The sequence below is a fragment of the Lissotriton helveticus genome, chromosome 5_1 (genome assembly GCF_964261635.1).
Source record: "Lissotriton helveticus chromosome 5_1, aLisHel1.1, whole genome shotgun sequence".
Lineage (NCBI taxonomy): Eukaryota > Metazoa > Chordata > Amphibia > Caudata > Salamandridae > Lissotriton > Lissotriton helveticus.
Genome location: NC_136065.1, coordinates 635288890 through 635306402, shown reverse-complemented (window position 1 = coordinate 635306402; position 17513 = coordinate 635288890). Strand labels below are relative to the sequence as shown.

Below are 17513 nucleotides of genomic sequence, written 5' to 3'. Positions count from 1 at the left end.
CCCAAAAGTGGCAAAAAAGCAAAAGTGGCATGAGGGCAGAGTAAAAAGTGGGAAGCAGGACAGTGAAATGTAGGAGGACAGGGAGGAAGCAGAAAGAAGGCATAGAGACCAGTGGGGTAGCAAGGGGGCACATTGGATGGTCCCCCTCAGGGGCACAAGCTTTGGGGGAAGCGTCTTCCTCCTGCTCTTACCTGCTGTCTTGGGGGATGGCAATCACTCCCCCCCATGCCCCCGGCAACAGACACAGGGCGGCAAATGCTGCTAAAACTCACCAGCACCCCTCTCTTCAATGGGCCCACCGCAGGCTAGCTACACCACTGAGAGAGACAGGACAGCACAGCAGCAGAGCAGAGACATTCTACGCCTGGACCCCAAGGATGAGGTGCAAGCGGGAGCCTGCGGGTGGAGGAGGGCCTCAAACCACTGACCAGAGGGTCAGCAGCAGCTATGGGGGCAGCAGCTACCAGGCGGAGCTGTGCATGGAAGGGAGAAGTCCACTGACAAGTTCTGATATGTTGGAGGATATATGTGAAGTTGGATAGTAGCCCTGTTTCTGTGATGGGTATTGCATTGGTGTTGTGATTGTGAGCTTACTGAAATTTGCAGAGAAGGTAGTGTTTGCAAGATAGGTGCTATTGAGTACTGGTTAGAGTGAGATTATGCTGGGGTAATATAAGAGTAGGTACATGGTAATGACTTACTACCAAGCCAGAAGCAGGCCATGACTGTTTCTAGGTGCATTAAGGACCAGAAAAGGATGTTGCTCTTGTATTTGTCCATCTTTAAGTGTGTACACTTGAGAAAGGATGCCCTATGTACTACATGGTAAAGGAATATTCTTCTTCTTCTGAATGGTTGTGCAGCTAACAGAGCAGAGTGTGGATTGGCCAGATTGGAAAATGGAAGATCTGGAATATGTCAGTAGTTTTCTAAGCTTCCAATGTAGATACAAACCTTTCAGTGCTTCTGATTGGTCAGGTGGGCCAGAGGGGTTGAAGGCTAAGGACCTTCCTATGAGAGAAAGAGGGGTAATTGGCTGATAGTGGGTCACCCAGCAGTTTTGGTATGTTCCTGTTTTGGGGCCTATTATCATTCTTTCTCAAGGGGCAATATGTATTAGTTATCCTTGTATCCATTTGTCCTATAATTTGCATAAACCGGCATATATTGAATAGGAGTGAAACATGTTTTCATTCATGTGAAATGAGTGACATTCTAGTAAGTAAAAACTGCACTCACTACACTTAGAAATACACCATGACATGCATGACATGCATTTAAATAAAAACTACTGTTAGCCTTTCTTAGAAATTTACATATGACTATAAGCAGTGTGGTGTTGGTACTAATAGACTAGTCCGCCTGTTTTTATACCATGGTACTGCTAGTTATGAAGTAGCAGTGTAAGGTGGATGGTAGCTGTGTGTATGGAAGAACAATTACCTTTAGTAGAGCTGCATTGCAGTTAATAAATGCCTATAGTTTACGGACTGAATGTGAATTTCAGGGAGTAGTACGCAACATGTGAGTGAATACTGAGTTCTTGGGGTGGCAAGATGTTTTCATTAGTGGTGCTTTTGAGATGAACATTTACCACAGTTTATCGGTTGACTGTTACTGGAGGTTAGTGGTACAAGACAGATGAGGGGTACCTAAGTTCGTGGAGTAACATGTCCTTTTATGTCATTTCAGATAACAAGAAAACCTGTGCGCAAAAGGCGTGCGAATGTGACCGATTGGCAGCTCTGTGCTTTGCGAAGAACAATGACACGTACAGCCAGAAGAAATGTCAGTTTCCCAAAAAATATTGCAATGGAAGCATACCACAATGCTCATATAGAGACCAGCCCCCATCTCGAGAACCCTTCCCACATAATGACAATGACAACCTCCCACCTAACCCAGGGTACACAGTTGCTTCAATAACCTTTGAAGGAGACGGCCAAGACATATCACCAAATTATAAACCTCCATCTCCACATGAAGACCTCACCAAGCATCCCTCCTCGGTCAAAGATCCCATCCCATAAAAGCCAATGTGGCTTATTCCCATAATAATGGTGCCCCTCTGATAAATTTCTTCCCTGGCCACATCTCAGATTTACAGGGCACTCCTCTTTCGCATGACGGCCTGTCTAGTACTCTATGTGAGGTAAGACTGACCTTCCCCAATATAGAGAGCTTCCTTTACATGATCGCCTGATGATGCTTCATGATACACTGGACCTACATTCCCTAAGGACTGTTCCATTTCACACATACCAGCCACAGAGTATTATTTTGTTCATAAAGGTTGTGTCCTTCCCCATGTTGTAAAGATAAGAAGTCTGCAGCCAAAAAAGTAACCACGTTAATTACCCACTGACTTGAGTAAGTTATATTTTAGAAAGGAAATTATAAATATATATATACATATATATATATATATTTTTGACCAATTCCTAAATTAGGTGCCTTCCGTCAAGTCAGGAGATTTAGTACTTTATTTGGAGCTTGGCAGATTGGATGCTAAATACTCTGGAGAAACATGATGGATATCCCGTTTGCTGCATTCTAAGTGCCAAAGGCTATAACACACATGTAATATGGCAAACAGGACATTTGTCACGTTTACGATGGAGTATCCCATGCACCAAACTCTAAATAAGGTCCTCAGTATGTGCAATTCCAGCTCTGGGTTATAAACAGATATCTCTGGGACTTTAGGCAAGATTTGCACGCTTTCACAAAACAATTTAACATTTATCTATCTTTTCCCTATATGCTTGTACTTTGACTGCACTTCTTTGCCCTGCAACCTTACAGAGTTCACTTTGACCCCACCATTCTATTACTTGACTTCTTCTTGCTCCAAGTAAATGTATTCTATCTCACCCTCCAATACAACCTGGAAGATTCTTATTATCTCCACAATTCCTTACCCCTCTCTATTGAATCCCTTTTGGTTATTCTGCTTCAGTTTCAATGTCAATGTAGATTTTCTCATAATTGCATTAAACATGAGGAGATTGAGTGCATTATACACTCTTTATTACCAAAGCAAACAATAATTAATACTAGCATAATATAAGAAGGGGTATTGCAAGTTCTGACATATATGGTACCCATAACATGCTGTGCTCTTCAAAGAGAGTAAAATGGTCAGACAGTTGTGACCGAAAAGATCCTTGCATGATGATGGACGTGTACCCCTGCCCTGAGTACCCATGCTGCATCAATGTCTGGATATCTCGTGCTGATTTTTGTTGTCATGGTAAACCTCTACCCTTATAGCAGTGAAAGTCCACTTCCTTTGTCAGGAGGTGAGCAGCACAAATGTGATGGTGGCAGCATACTGCGTAGTGATCAGTAGAAGTGAACAGGCCATTTTACTTTTGTTACTTGAGTGAGGCCTACAGGCTCACTCATGATACGTTCTGCTGCAGTGTACTTAACTCACCCTTTTACAACATCTAGTTAGTATGTAGCGCTGTGCAGTGCTTTTGTATTGTATGCATGAGCTGGGTGTGTGTGTGTGTGCGCCTGTGAATGGAACAATCCATGGGAAATTCTGGGTTTCATTTTGGGAGACTCAGGGCTGACTTAAGGAGCACAAGGAGGTTGTGGCATCCCCCAGACAGATTTGTGGATAGCTGCATTCCTGTGAGCTGGGTGGGACCCACACTGGAGGAAGCAAAGCCAGGCTCTCCAGCACACTTCAAATGGTGCTCTTTGATTCAGAGAGAGAGGTCACTAGAAAGTGGTCTGGACACATCTCAGGAAGGAGATAGGCTGATAAAGAGAATCATAAAGAGTAGGGCCAAGGCCCTGTGGTAACCTTTTGATACACATTTCACTGTGGCTGACATCAAGGTGTGAACCTCTAGTCACTCCCTCTGCCTGTGTTGGAAGGGTATTAGACCAAGAGTACTCCTGCTGGCACAGAATGCTTTTGGAGGAAGGGCAGTGGAGAAGGAACTTCAAAAGAAATCAGAACCCCAACACAAACTTCAAAGACTAAGACCCTAAATCACATTTGGTGTTTCGAAATGGACTATAAAAAGGGGAGCTTTAGTCCCCCAAAATTGTCAATTGTGAAGCAGCCAGATAGGCTGTGCGGGGAGGGGAATCTCTGCAAGACTTCTTCCTGTGCCCAGGGCTGGAGGCTAAGGCCTGCCTGTCTCCCAGATGGGTGAGTGGCATCACCCAAGGATATCCAAGACCCCCTGCCCCTAGAGCCCGGAGCCTGGAGTACCAGGGCCTGCCTACTGGCCAAGACAAGTTAACTCTGTGAGAAATAAGTGAGCACTAGAGGGAGAGAGAGGTCTAGTGGGGAATTATTTGTGGCATTAATACATGTATTTATTTTCATCAAGAAACTCTGTAGAAAATCTTCCTTTTACTACACTGCAAGGAGATTATAATAAGTATGAAACTACAGAGCTCAAGTTGAGTTTTCCTACCTTCTAACTACTGTAGTACTATTAAAATAAAGTCTATTTGTAAAGTGCACATTCAAACTTTGGGGAATATTGGCACTGAATAACTGATGTTTGTTGGGATTCAATGATAATCATTATCTGGACCTGCAAATGACGAGTAGACCCACCAAATTTTTAACCCAAGAGCAGGAGGGCACACATATTACTGAAGTGGACGCACTAGTTCACTGAGACACCTGCCCAAGCTTTTGACAGATTCATAGAATAATCTCTGGAAGGTGTGAACTCTAACCTCCCTGGCAAATTTCCCTTCTATCGCCGATGACTGATGCGCCAAGCCAAGTGACACTTCAAAAGAAAGTAGCCCCACAACAAAAAACTTCAAAGACTCAGACCCTAAATCACAATTGGTGTCTGGAAATGAACTACAAGAATGGGAGCTTGAAGCCCTCTCAATTGATGATGTACAGGGCCCTATTTGCACGGTTATTCCCAAACCTCTTGCCTTCCTCCTGTATTTTTTCTGACCTGTTTTTGTTGGCTCTAGGACTCTGGGCACTTTACCACTGCTATTCAATGCTGAAATGCATGTGATCTCTCCTTTAAACATGGTATGGTTGATCTACACCTGTTTGGCATATTTAATTTACTTGTAAGTCCCTTGTTCAGTGGTTTCCCATATACCCAGGGCCTGTAAACTAAATGCTACTGTGGGCCTGCAGCACTGCTTGCACCACCCCCAGGAGTAGCCTTTCAAACTTATGTCAGGCCTGCCACTGCAGGGCCTGCGTGTGCAGTTTACTGCCACAGTGACTTGCATTTAAAGTTATTTGCCAAACCTGAAACTCCTCTTTTACTACATATAGGTCACTTCTAAAGCAGGCCCTAGGTAGCCCTATTGACAAGGTGCTGTGTAGCTAAAAGGTAGGTCATGGGACTTCATTGTGTGGCCTGTCCAGGTAATGACAAACAGCCTATGTGGTTTCTCCCTGCTGTGAGTACTGGTCCGCTTATAGGTTTGCATTGGGAATTCCCTAATATTCGTTTCTGTGGTCATTTCTGATCTGAAAGGAGTGGTGCTGCCATGTTGGAATGTATGGAATTGTTGTGATAAATCCTGTGTATTGGTGTAGGTGGGGTTTTCATTACTATTGTAGGAATGCCACCTTTAGAAAGTGGGTATTCCTATGTGCTTATGACTCTTTGTGCTTTGCAGCCTGACTCCACTCCACGTCTAGGGCAGAGTGACAACTGGGCTTTGCACATACTTTCCAGACAGCCATCACACAGGAAGGGGTGGGTGTAACAGGGTTGCATCTGCATTCATCTGCATACTGAATGGTATTCCTGGGCTGAGAGAGAGGGAGGTGGGCACACTTACATTTGAATAGACTGGGACCCTGCCCTCACTCAAACCACTCATTTACCGCCTACTGATGTCTGGAGCCAGGGCTGGGATTGATTGGGGGTGTTGTTTACTTCTAAGAATCTTTTGAAGTAACCTCCACATCAAAGGCATTTTGAGTATAAGTACAGGGGCCCCTGCGTGTGACTTGCAACCAGATGCTGCTGGCTTTTCATATCGCACATTGCCAAGGGACTGCTGTGCTGCCAGGAAGAACCACCATATGGACTACTTGCTTTTTTGTGCTGGTCTGCTGACTACTGATTGCTGGGCTGGAGAAGGGGCTGTCACTTTGCATCTTCCCTGAAAGTGCTGGCCTGTCTACCTTCTTTCCTGCTCCTTTGTGCCCCCAAGTGCTCTCCCAGGAACTCTGCACATGGTGAGCGCTGTAGCTGCTCCTGGCTTTTGGCTTTTGACTGCTCTTTTGCCCCAGAGGACAGTGTGTGGTGAGTGCTCCTATGTTTCATCAGCGTGGTGGGCAGTGTGTGGTGGGCACTGTGTTAGGCTCCTGGTTTCTCACATTAGAGCAGGATGAGCGCCTCATTGTTAATTCCTCCTTCGATGTGCCTCTGTTGGAATAAATGTTCTGGACGAAGCTTGTACTACTTAGTCCACTTTAGCACTCCTGTTTGTGTTTCCCAGGAGACAGCACACAGCAACATGGCCTGGTAGCTGAGGATGCAGACAACCCCCAAACAGAATCTAGTCTGGTGCTAGTAAATAAGTCCACTTTCCACAAATGTGGGCCCGGTTTCAGAAGCCTGCCTGCTAGCATTCTTCTTTGGCGTGTTCCTCCTGGATTCAGATTTCTGAGGCCTCTCACCACTTGGTGAGCAGCGTATGATTCAGGCCCTGGGGAGTTTGGTAGCCATCCCGTGCTCCCTCCCTGGTGGCTCTGCAGTTATCAAGATAGGCAAGTGGGCCCGGGGAAATACTGAAGATTTCCCCCTCTCCACATCCTGGACTCCCGGTACTGGGCAATCACTTTGGTAATAGCTACAATGTGCATTCAGGGGTAGCTACATTTGATTAATTCAAATATGTGGGACTCATCAAGGTCTCTCCACTGATCCTGCAGTGTGCAGGTGGTCCCTGCCCTGTTAGGCTGTAGTTAAGGGCACTTATTACTTGTTGGTGACATTACTTGGTGAGTCCTTGACGGAGGCCCCTTATAATAAACTTGCCACATATTAGGAAAACTACTTAAATTACCGTATCCCTTGTAGTAGGCGTGCACGTGCTCCTGCGACTTACGTGTTACATCAGCAGGCCATCTGTTCTTTTACAACCATGCTCACAAGGATTACCGCTGTAACCCTGCTAAGAGGAGCACAGGGGTTCTGGCCTGTATGATGTTATCTTTGATGATGTGTTTATGGTGTTAACTAGAACTGATGGTGATACCAGGTGATTCATGTGTTTTCTCCTAGGAACATAACTGCTGCATATGTTGATTGATATTAAGATGTGCCGTTTGTACCTTGAAGTGTCTGTATATCGAGTAGTATTTCGGGATTTGCATTTGTATGAGCAGTGAGGGTGTTTTCATGACGTGCGCAACATAAAAGTATTTATCTTGCTGCACTGACTGTGATGTTATGACAATTGCCTAGTTGGCAAAAAAAATATTGGTTCATGTTGTTTTGATCTATGTTTATATGTAATACTGAAATGTATTTTTATATACTACTATGTGGAGTCTCTTTTGTGATGTATTTATTGTGTTACTGGTGTGTGTGTGTTGCACAAATGCTTTACACATTGCCTTTAGTATGTATGAGGTGGTATGCACACCATATTTTTCACAGTTTTATCTATTCCATTGTTTTACAACCTTTTCTTTATTGCGTGCAAGACTGGGCTGTGCTATGCCCTAGATGCACCTAAATCAGTACAAACTTGTGGGGTGCGCCAGTTTGACGCTCCACTCCCAGATGCACTGCAAAAGTGGATACCATATTTTTCGCAGTTTTAACTATTCCATTGTTTTACATGTGGTCAAAGAATACGAGAGAAGTCTGTAAAACACTTTGGACAAAATTGGATTAATTTGAGAAAGGGCGAATGGTTAAACAATGATTGGATATGGTATCCACTTTTGCAGTGCATCTGGGAGTGGAGCGTCAAACTGGCGCTACCCACAAGTTTACACATTGCCTTTCGCATAAGCCTGACTGCTCTCCCAAACTACCAAAGGGGTGAGCAGAGGTTATTTTAGCTGTGTAATCCCCCTACCCTAACTAGAATAAAGGTCCCTACTTGGACAGGGTGCAAGCCACTGCCAAGTAGAGACCCCCTTTTCTAACAAATGTAAACTGTCAAGCAGACAGATGGGCTCTGCATGTAGGAGAACCTTTGCAAGACTTCTGCCTCTGACCAGGACTGGGGCCAAGACCTGCTAGTGTCTCATCTGGGTGAGGTGCATCACCCAGGGACATCCTAGACCACCTGCCCCTCGAGCATGGAGCACCAGTGACTGCCTACTTGCCAACACCAGTGAACTCTGTGAGGAAGGAGCGAGCACCGGAGGGAGAGTGAGGTCCAGTGGGACAGTAACTGGATTTAATAAATGTATTAATTGTCATCAAGAAACCCTGTAGACAATCTTCCTTTTACAAAACTACAAGGATATTTTAATATGTATGAAACTACACAGCTCAAGTCATATTTCCCTACCTTTAGTACCTGGACTACTATTAAAATAAAGTCTATTTGTAAAGCACACATTCAAACCTTGGTGCATCTTGACACTGAATAGCTGATGTTTTTGGGGGTTCAATGACACTTGTTATCTGGACCTGTGAATGATGAGTGAACCCACAAGCAGGAGGGCAAACAAATTCATGGAGTGGATGCATTAGTTCACTGAGACACCTGCCCCAGCTTCTGACAGATTCATCGAAGAATCTCTGGAAGGTGTGAACTCTACCCTCCTTGGCACATTTCTCTTCTATCACTGGTGATTGATGCACCAAGCCACGTGACTCAAAACGAAACGTGGAAGCAGCAAAACTAGTCTCAGCTATGATATAGAGAAATAACTTTACATACCAAAGTAACTTTCGGTAGATTCTTCTCATTTGGAAACTGGTCTTGGAATTCTATGGCTGACTGAGCCCTACAAAAGGACATGCCTTCATTCTTATCACAGCCCTGCTTTTGCAGACCTAATGTGACATCCGGTCAGAACCAAAGGCTGCAACTGATAGAGTTCATAAGTGAAAGATTGTAAGGTAATTATCAAAAGTTACAAATATGTCCTTTTATGAAACTGGGAAGTAGAATATGACATCCTAATACGCAGGAACACCACTGGCACATATAAATACATAAAACAGTTCCAGTCATTTTCTACATATTGGTTTATTTTACTCCTAATGGATGTTTAACATGGATGTTTCATATAATATGCCAACTTGTGTTTTGTCCAAAAACCAATGGGCTTTTCAAGGTTGCAAAGACATATTCATAAGTTAAGACTTTGGGCCTCATGCATAAACCCCTTTTGCAACTGTAAAGCCATCAAACGTGTCAATGCTTTGTGACCGCAATTGTGGGTGGTATCCCATCTGAAAGGGGCAGTTGTCGAAAAGGCTCAGCTTAGTCTTTGGGCTACATGCCGGACAACTAGGGACCAGTGACTTCACCGTTTCATGTGTTCTCAAGGGTAAACAACCTTTACAACGAAACTTGTACAACGACCTACCATTACAACGCAACTTTTACAACGCAAACTATTACAACGCATTGCTCTGGGGGGCGCTCTAGGATAGGGAATAGGTTAATTTACTATCCAATAACCTTCCCTACTATCCACGGGGACTGGCGTTGGAATAGTAAATTAAACTATTCACTATCCAGCGCCTAAAAGCATTATGCGTTGTAATGGTATGCGTTGTAAAAACCGCGTTGTAAAGGTAGGCGTTGTAAAAGTATGCGTTGTAACGTCATACATCCGTTTTCAAGTGGGAACCTTATTTCTAAAAGAAGCACCTATCCCCTTAATGGACATGGGTGCTCTTAAAAAAGGTTTCCCATTTGGTAAAGTAAATGCAAGAATAGTGGTCTCCTGTCCTTTGCAGGCCACAATCCCAGCTTTGGCAGGCATTCACAGGTGGTCGTAAATTGCACCCTAAATAATATTCATTAAGCAGGTCATTTTGTGGCCCCCTGCAAACCTGCAATTTAAAAAGTGGCCTCTTAATACATAAGTCATTGTACAAATTGCATACCTAATCACAAACCACTTGGGCCATTATGTATCAACACATTTCCCCATAGACACAGCATGGGTAAAACCCTTTGACACACCTGATCCCGAGTGTGGAGATTGCACATTCTTGTTTGCAAATGGCTTTATACAGCTAACTTTCCGTTCACAAGCCATATTGGGCCATATGTATCAACACATGTCTCCATAGACACAGAATGGGCAAAACCCTTTGATACATCTGGCCCTAAGTCTTCATGCATTAACTCCTTCGATGCTGATGACGGAACCGCTCCGTCATCAGCTGCGGTGGCGCTGTGCTGATGACGGAGCGGTTCCGTCATGGCCCGCTCGTCAAGCCTGCGCGGCGCGGATTCCGCGCCTGCGCTGAGCGTTCTATTGAGCGGGGTGGGCCATGACGGAACCGCTCCGTCATCAGCATAGCTCAACCGAGGCTGGCGACGGAGCAGTTCCGATACCAGCATGCGGCCGCCGTGCGGCCGCCCCGCCCCCTTAGCGCTGCGGCGGAATAGCCGCCGCAGCGAAGGGGTTAACGAGTGTCTTGACTCAACGCCTACGACAAACTAGATGATGGATGACAAGCCAGGCAGTAAAACAAGCAAAGTAGTTCAAGGTGAGTATATGGGAACTCTTTTAATCTCTGCTGTGAGTATAATTAGCAAGCATCATGCTAGATTGTCGCAGTTAATTAAAAGGTCACGTGGGAACATGGTGATTAAATGGTTGTAACTATATTATAAGTATAATTAGAGGACATTAACATAGACTGAAGTGAGAGTTGCATATTTATGGCATGTGATACTCAGAATGCAATAATTTCTCCTCTCCAGAAAACAAGGTATCCGATGCGCTCCACCGCACCAACTACATCTCTGAAGAGAAGAAACTTTAGGGCCAGCTGAGCAATACTCCGCACAAACCAACATTTCCAAGTTGTGTGATGGGTCCCAATAACAAAATACCCTTTGGATCTGACAGTAGTTGGTGACGTAGTGAAGATCCATGACTTGTGCCCAATGTTTCTCCCTGTGCTGCCGAGGTCAAAGGCAACAACAGACTCCACGTTCTCTGCCAGTGGCATAGTCTGGGGAGTCATGGGCCCTAGTGCAAGCAAAGAAACGACCCCCAAGCTGGTATTAAAATAAGCCTATAAATGAGGTGCAGCGCACCCATCACGCCCTTGGATCCTGTGTCACTGCACCTGCTACACTAATGTAAATAACGGGGTCACCAAGTTCCTCATTCTACTTGTCTCTCTTTCTTGCCTCCTTATCCCCACCTCGTTCTCCTCTCAAGTCCTTCATCCATTAAATGCTCTCCTCTCTATCCTGTTCCTCATTCTCTCTCTGCTCGCTCTTCTATCTCTCACATCCTCATTGCCTCCCTCAATTCTCACCTTATTTCTGGTTCCTTTCTGTTCTCTTTCCCTTACACTCTTTGCTCATCCTTATGTTGTTTCTCTTTCTTTCTCAACCTTATTTCCTTCTCCCATTCTGTCACCATTTCCTGCTCTCCTCCATGTTCTATCACCCTCTGCTTTTTCTTTCATTCTTTTCACCGCTCTTCTTTAGTGTTCCCCTGTCCTCTGTTCCCTCTGTACCCCCCCCTGGCATGCACTTTGTCTAAAGATAAAAATTAGACCAGACAGCCTCGGAAATAACATCAGCTGGTGCAGGGAAGATTGCCTTGAGACCCTCACAGGTAAGTAGCACGCTCTACAAGTACTCTGATTGATTGATTGATTGATTGACCTCCTTCCTCCAGGCCCCAGTTCATGGCAGAGGATGCACCAATGGTAGGGAAGCTTCTGTTCTCTGCTTCCACAAGCTGCACTGTTACAAGTGCTGTCTTAGCCTGGTGTCATGATGGAGTCAATGTAGGAGCACCACAGTGCCCTCAGTGGCCACACAGTTTTTTGCACACAAAAAAACAAATGCAAGGGCAAACACCAAAGCCTTTCTGAGTTGCATGTGTCTCCACTCCAATATTATTATAGGTCCTAACTGGGAACTATCTTTAATAACATCCAAAAAACAACGGGGGAAGAGATTAGTGCTACCCAAGATAACAGTCTCCATATTGTAAGTAGCAAAAACATATGATTACCTCGGGTGTTTAACATGTGACGCAGAGGTTCTTTGGGACAATTAAATTTGTATAAGGACCATCAGTAAAAATTGTATAAGCCTGGTTAGTCATGAAAAATTTAGAATAACCTACACACCAACCTAGGTGTCCTGCTTCATCACCTGACAGTTTTGTAGGGGGAGCATGGGTTTGGTCCACCTAATTGTCATTTTAAGTCTCACCTGTTGGTGATGAGGTCAGTAGAGATCAGTATGTACAAAAAAAAACCTGAAATGATACCCGTTAATATGAATTTTATTCTGGTGTCAAAAGCTGTGGGATATTAAAAAAAATAATTTGCAATCTAAGGGATTATTATTGTTTCTACATACACCCAAGTCAACATGTTTCAGACATCTCAATGGGCCCTCTTACTCAAGACTATGGGCCCCGTTGGCATGTCGGGTGGATTGCCACTGGCCACATGGGGGTGGCGATCCACCCGACATCCGTCCCCACCTGCCACCCATTTACCCCCGCCCTATTACTATGGCGGGGAGACCACGGCGGACAGAAAGACAGTCCGCAGCTTTTCCGCCCGGTCGACAAGTCGACCAAGACGAAAAAAGTTTCATATGGTGGCGGTGTCTGCTAGACACCGCCAACCATATTATGATGGGGCGGACACATGCATTTCCGTGACGGTGTTGCCGCCACAGAAAGGCATGTGGGAATCTCTTGCAGGGGCTATGTTGCGGGCCCCCAGGGAGTCAGGGGGGTGGGGGGCAATGTTCCCTCTAATTTTTTTCCTCTGTGTGCGGCAGAGTATGGTCTCTGTGCACTGCAGCGGAGGCTATGTGCGCCAAGAGCCCGGCCGTGCTTGTGGACCAGGGCTTTAAGTAGGATGAAAAAACTGGGGGTCTCCCAAAGAGGCGTGACCGATTCAATTAACGGCGTGGCTTAAAAGCAATTAAGCTAAAAATCTGTGCTTAGCATAGTGTGCCACCCGACTGATATATAGCTTCTTCTGTCATTGCATCCAGATATATAATACAAGGAATATTACACCTAATAGAAGCCAGGACTATTGGCTTTGTCAATGGTTGTTTGTGGCATAAAGCTGTATAAAATATTGAAAATGCTTCTGCTCTTGTGGTAGAGGTTGTGGCTTAATACTCGAGCTGCCGACTTAAGAGATGGTTTTGAGTCCAAGGGTCAAATAAATATAAAAAATCATGTAAATCGCTCCAATATCTTTAAGTTGAGTTTGCACTATATAAAACTTGCTGCATTTCTTTTCTAAATGCAGGGCTGTCTTTTGAAAGCACTTATGTTAAATGCAGCCCATGACGGATGCTGTGATCAGGGGGACCAACTAGACCCGAACTTCAGGAGGCGCTCACACTCCCAGCCAAGGCTGGCCCAAGTACTGGTCGCACACTATGCAACAGCGCCCTCTCCCCATTTCCTCCTCCGACATGAATTCCCTCACCACCACTCACCAACAATGCACCTCATCTCTCTATGCCGTTTATGGAAACAATGGTTCTGATGTGGCCTAAAGGTCCATTCAGGAGTGACCCTCTGGGGGGGGCACTAACAATTGAGTGTGGGAAATTAATTATTGGAAAAGGAGAGATAAGTAATATACAGAGGGAATCGTAGGGTCAAGTATATACAGGTATTTATTAAAAAACAATAGTTTTCAGGAGCTCATATAATAAGTGACAAACAGCGAGGTGTGAAAAGTGAAGGTGAAATTAAAATTAAACATCGCATTGACAACAGTAGTGCGAACTCCTTCGAAAAGTTATACAAAGTAAAAGGAGTTCATGTTGTTGGGGGTCGACGGCGTTTTGAACTCATTTATTTGAGTTCAGAATCAGGACAAACATTGGTGAGCAAGCTGAATCTAAAATTATTGGAAGGGGGAGAGAAAAGGATAAAAATAATAAATATAACAGTCTGATCCCTGGATATATTTATCATAGTTAAGTCACTATTTAATTTTATTAACTATTTACTTCTATTGAGTAAATATGCCTATTTAGCGCATGCATAGAATTTATATCATGGAGTAAATCGTCATTTAAAAAAATAGGTAATTAAGAAAACGAAAAAGTGTCAGAGGGTCATAATTAGTAGTCGGAAAAACAGAGTGAACCAGATCTGACAGTTAAGAATGCATTTGCAAACTGGGCAACATTCGGAGTTCATAATTAATTAGATACCGTCAGGAAAGGGAGTGGTGCTGTTGTGAAGAATGACAGGAAAATTCTGAACGCAGCTGCGCTGATATGGAAGCACTTATGAACTCTAATCAAGAAATGAGAGCAGGTAAGGCGCGAGGACAAAGCACGACTACAAGTGATACAAGTGATCACTTGTAGGCGTGCTTTGTCCTTGCGCCTTACCTGCTCTCATTTCCTTACTGGGTATAAACACAGTTAATTGCACGTCATTGGTGGAATGCGCCTGTGAGACACTACGGTCCTTAAAGTGAGCGCGTAGAAACCTGGGAGGGAATGGGTGGTCAATTAATTACCAGTTCAGGGAGTGATGCGAATGGGTGTGAAGCTTGTAGAACAACAGTAAGTGATGTCTGCTGAATATAGGCCTTTTGAAAGTATTTGTTAATCGCAGCGCCCATCAAGGGCTGCATTTAACAGAAATACTTTCAAAAGGCAAACAATCAGCCCCACAGCTTCGTTCTATTTAGAAAAGAAATGCAGCAAGTTTGAAAGCACGAACGTGTGCTTTCAGATGATTGATTGTAAACTTGCTGCATTTCTTTTCTAAATAGAGCGCAGCTGTGGGGCTGATTGTTTGCTTTTTGAAAGTATTTATGTTAAATGCAGCCCTTGATGGGCACTGTCATCAACATAAATACTTTCAAAAGGCCCACAATCGGCATGACAACCGCGCACTACTTAGAATAGAAAGGCAGCCAGTGCAGTAGCATTTTATTCCTTCCGGCGCAGGACTATCGGGATGTGCTGTGTGTGCGCGCTTCACACACAGCACTGCGCGCTCGGGAGAACAGAGGTGCGCAGGAGCGCAGGCGCGCAGGTTACAGGGATCAGTGGTGGGGGGTGCACATGGGGGGTACCCCCTGCATTTTAATGTACAATGTGGCAGGCACCGTGCGGTGCCTGTCACGTTGTGCATTGAAATGCATGACGTGCAAAAATGCGAGATGTGCCCACCAGTGTGGCTGGCATATCCTATTGGCCCCCACGGGACAACCGCCCTTTTGGCGGGCGGTCCCTTTTTTACGTCGGGATGGCAGGTGGACAAAGTCCGCCCACCATCCTAATGACCCACTATGTGTCTTCTCACCCCCCAGTGAATGACTGCCCACCATATATAGAGATCACTGCTTACCTGACATGGATCTCCAAACTCATCAAAGCAATGCAGATGAGGCAGTGGTTATGAAGGCAGAAGTGTTTGTAGGAGGTGCAATTGTAACTGTGATTGACAGCCCCGTGGCCAGTTTATGATGGCAGGTTTATGATGGTGGAGCCAGATGAGGCTCCACCGGGGTAAACCCAGTGCTTTCACAGTTCTATAGAGAGCAGGAGAACCATTCATTTGGTTGGGAGTCTCGCTGATTTATGGCAGGGTGGGAGCCCCAACAATTTTATTGGCTCTTGGTCCAACAAACTGTAAATGATGCCCTATTTAGCAATGGCAATGAATATCATAATACAATCTGCGCATCTGCATACCTCAAAACAGATGGACTCACGAAGGGGGAAAGATATATTTCCACAACACCATTATGGCTTCCGCCTTCCACAGGTAGGTTTCAAGATATTTTGCGCAGAGGCTACACAGCTGACACAGCTGGATTCTCAATAAAAGCATCACGAGTGAAGATTCCATTTGGAATGGGGAATCAATGCAGTCCTGAGATCTCTGGAGATATGCAGTAGTCAGGTGATGTTGTCAGTGATGCTCAGTCCATATAGATGCAATGATTTTAAACAGGACATCCAGATGTTTTGTCTGTGGTCCAGTTCTTATATATATATATATATATATATATATATATATATATATATATATATATATATATATATTTTTATATATATTTATATATATTACCTACTGGCGATAGCCAGTAGGTATATATAGTTAGGACCTAGCTACCATAGCAAATCCGCAACATTCTATTGGGAATAACTTTGGTGCCGGTTGAGGAATTTGCGTGTAATTTTCCAAAATTTTGGCCAGCTCGGCTGCGCTCCTTCCCTGAAAGTTTCGGGGGGATTCGTGAAGTGGGGACTGAGAAAAAAGGGGGGTCCCAAAACATGTTTTCCCCATGTTAATTTCCATAGGACGTTCTGACAAGTCTACAGCCCGAACCGCTGAATGGAATTACACCAAACTTGGCAATTGAAGGGACTGGTACGCAGATGTGCCTTTGCTATGTTTGGTGAAAATTGCTCCAGTGGTTTTTATGAAAATTAACTTCAAAAACACATATATATCTGGGCGGAGCCTAACCACACATCTCATCGTGAGATCTGATTTGCTGTCAGCACTTCATCCAAGAAGTGTTGGCAGCCATCTTGGGACCAATATACATGATAGCACTTCATTAAAAAGCATTGTAGTTAATAGAGGGTTTTAGGACTTTAGTTACATTATAAATCATTTGTTGATGGTACCATACTCATTTTAGGAATTGTGGTGTGTTCTAAGGTGATTTTACCATGTGTAAAAGCCTTCTGCTGGGATATCATGAATCATGTTTGAAAGGAAACTATTATCTCATGCTTTTCCCACAGTGGTTTGGAAGGGGATCTATAAGCTAAACTGAAAGCATATTTTCTGTAAATTCACAATATCTTTCTCAGTCATGTGAGAATGAAGTCTGACATTCTCAGTAAAACATGTACATCCAACAAGGACAGAGCCTGTCAGTTGATTCCTTTGTGTTCTACTGCAGCCTCCTAGAGTGTTCTAAAGAACAACTAGAGCGCTAACAGTCCTACTTATTACAAAGGTATCGCACACCTGAAGCCATCTTTATTGGAATAAAGTGGTAACTCTTAAAACATTTAATTTAAAAAGGAACAAAATGAGGGGGTATATTTTGCCTTAGAAAGTATGATTAGTGCTGCAGAAAGAAAAATTAGGGCACATTTTGAGTGACTTCTCAAATCCTCTTCTATTTCATTAAAAAATTCTGACATGCAGTCTCCCAAGATGGCCACCAGAGACAAAAGAGCCCAAATGTAGCCCAAATATCACCCAGATGTAGCCCAAGTATAGCCCAATGACAGAATGTCCCAGAGTGTTCTAAAGAACAACTAGAGCGCTAACAGTCTTACTTATGACAAAAGTATGGCACACCAGAAGCCATCTTGATTGGAATGAA

At 44.2% G+C, this 17513-nt stretch overlaps 1 protein-coding gene across 1 annotated transcript in view; it reads left to right on the top strand.

The window, feature by feature from the left end:
- Positions 1 to 3012, top strand: part of LOC144753322 (group IIE secretory phospholipase A2-like) — a 92328-nt gene extending 89316 nt beyond the window's left edge. The window contains exon 6 of the mRNA XM_078641059.1: positions 1693 to 3012. Coding sequence (XP_078497185.1) covers positions 1693 to 2030 — 338 coding nt within the window. The 3' untranslated portion in view covers positions 2031 to 3012. The remainder of the gene's footprint in view (positions 1 to 1692) is intronic.
- The last annotated feature ends 14501 nt before the right edge of the window (positions 3013 to 17513 follow it).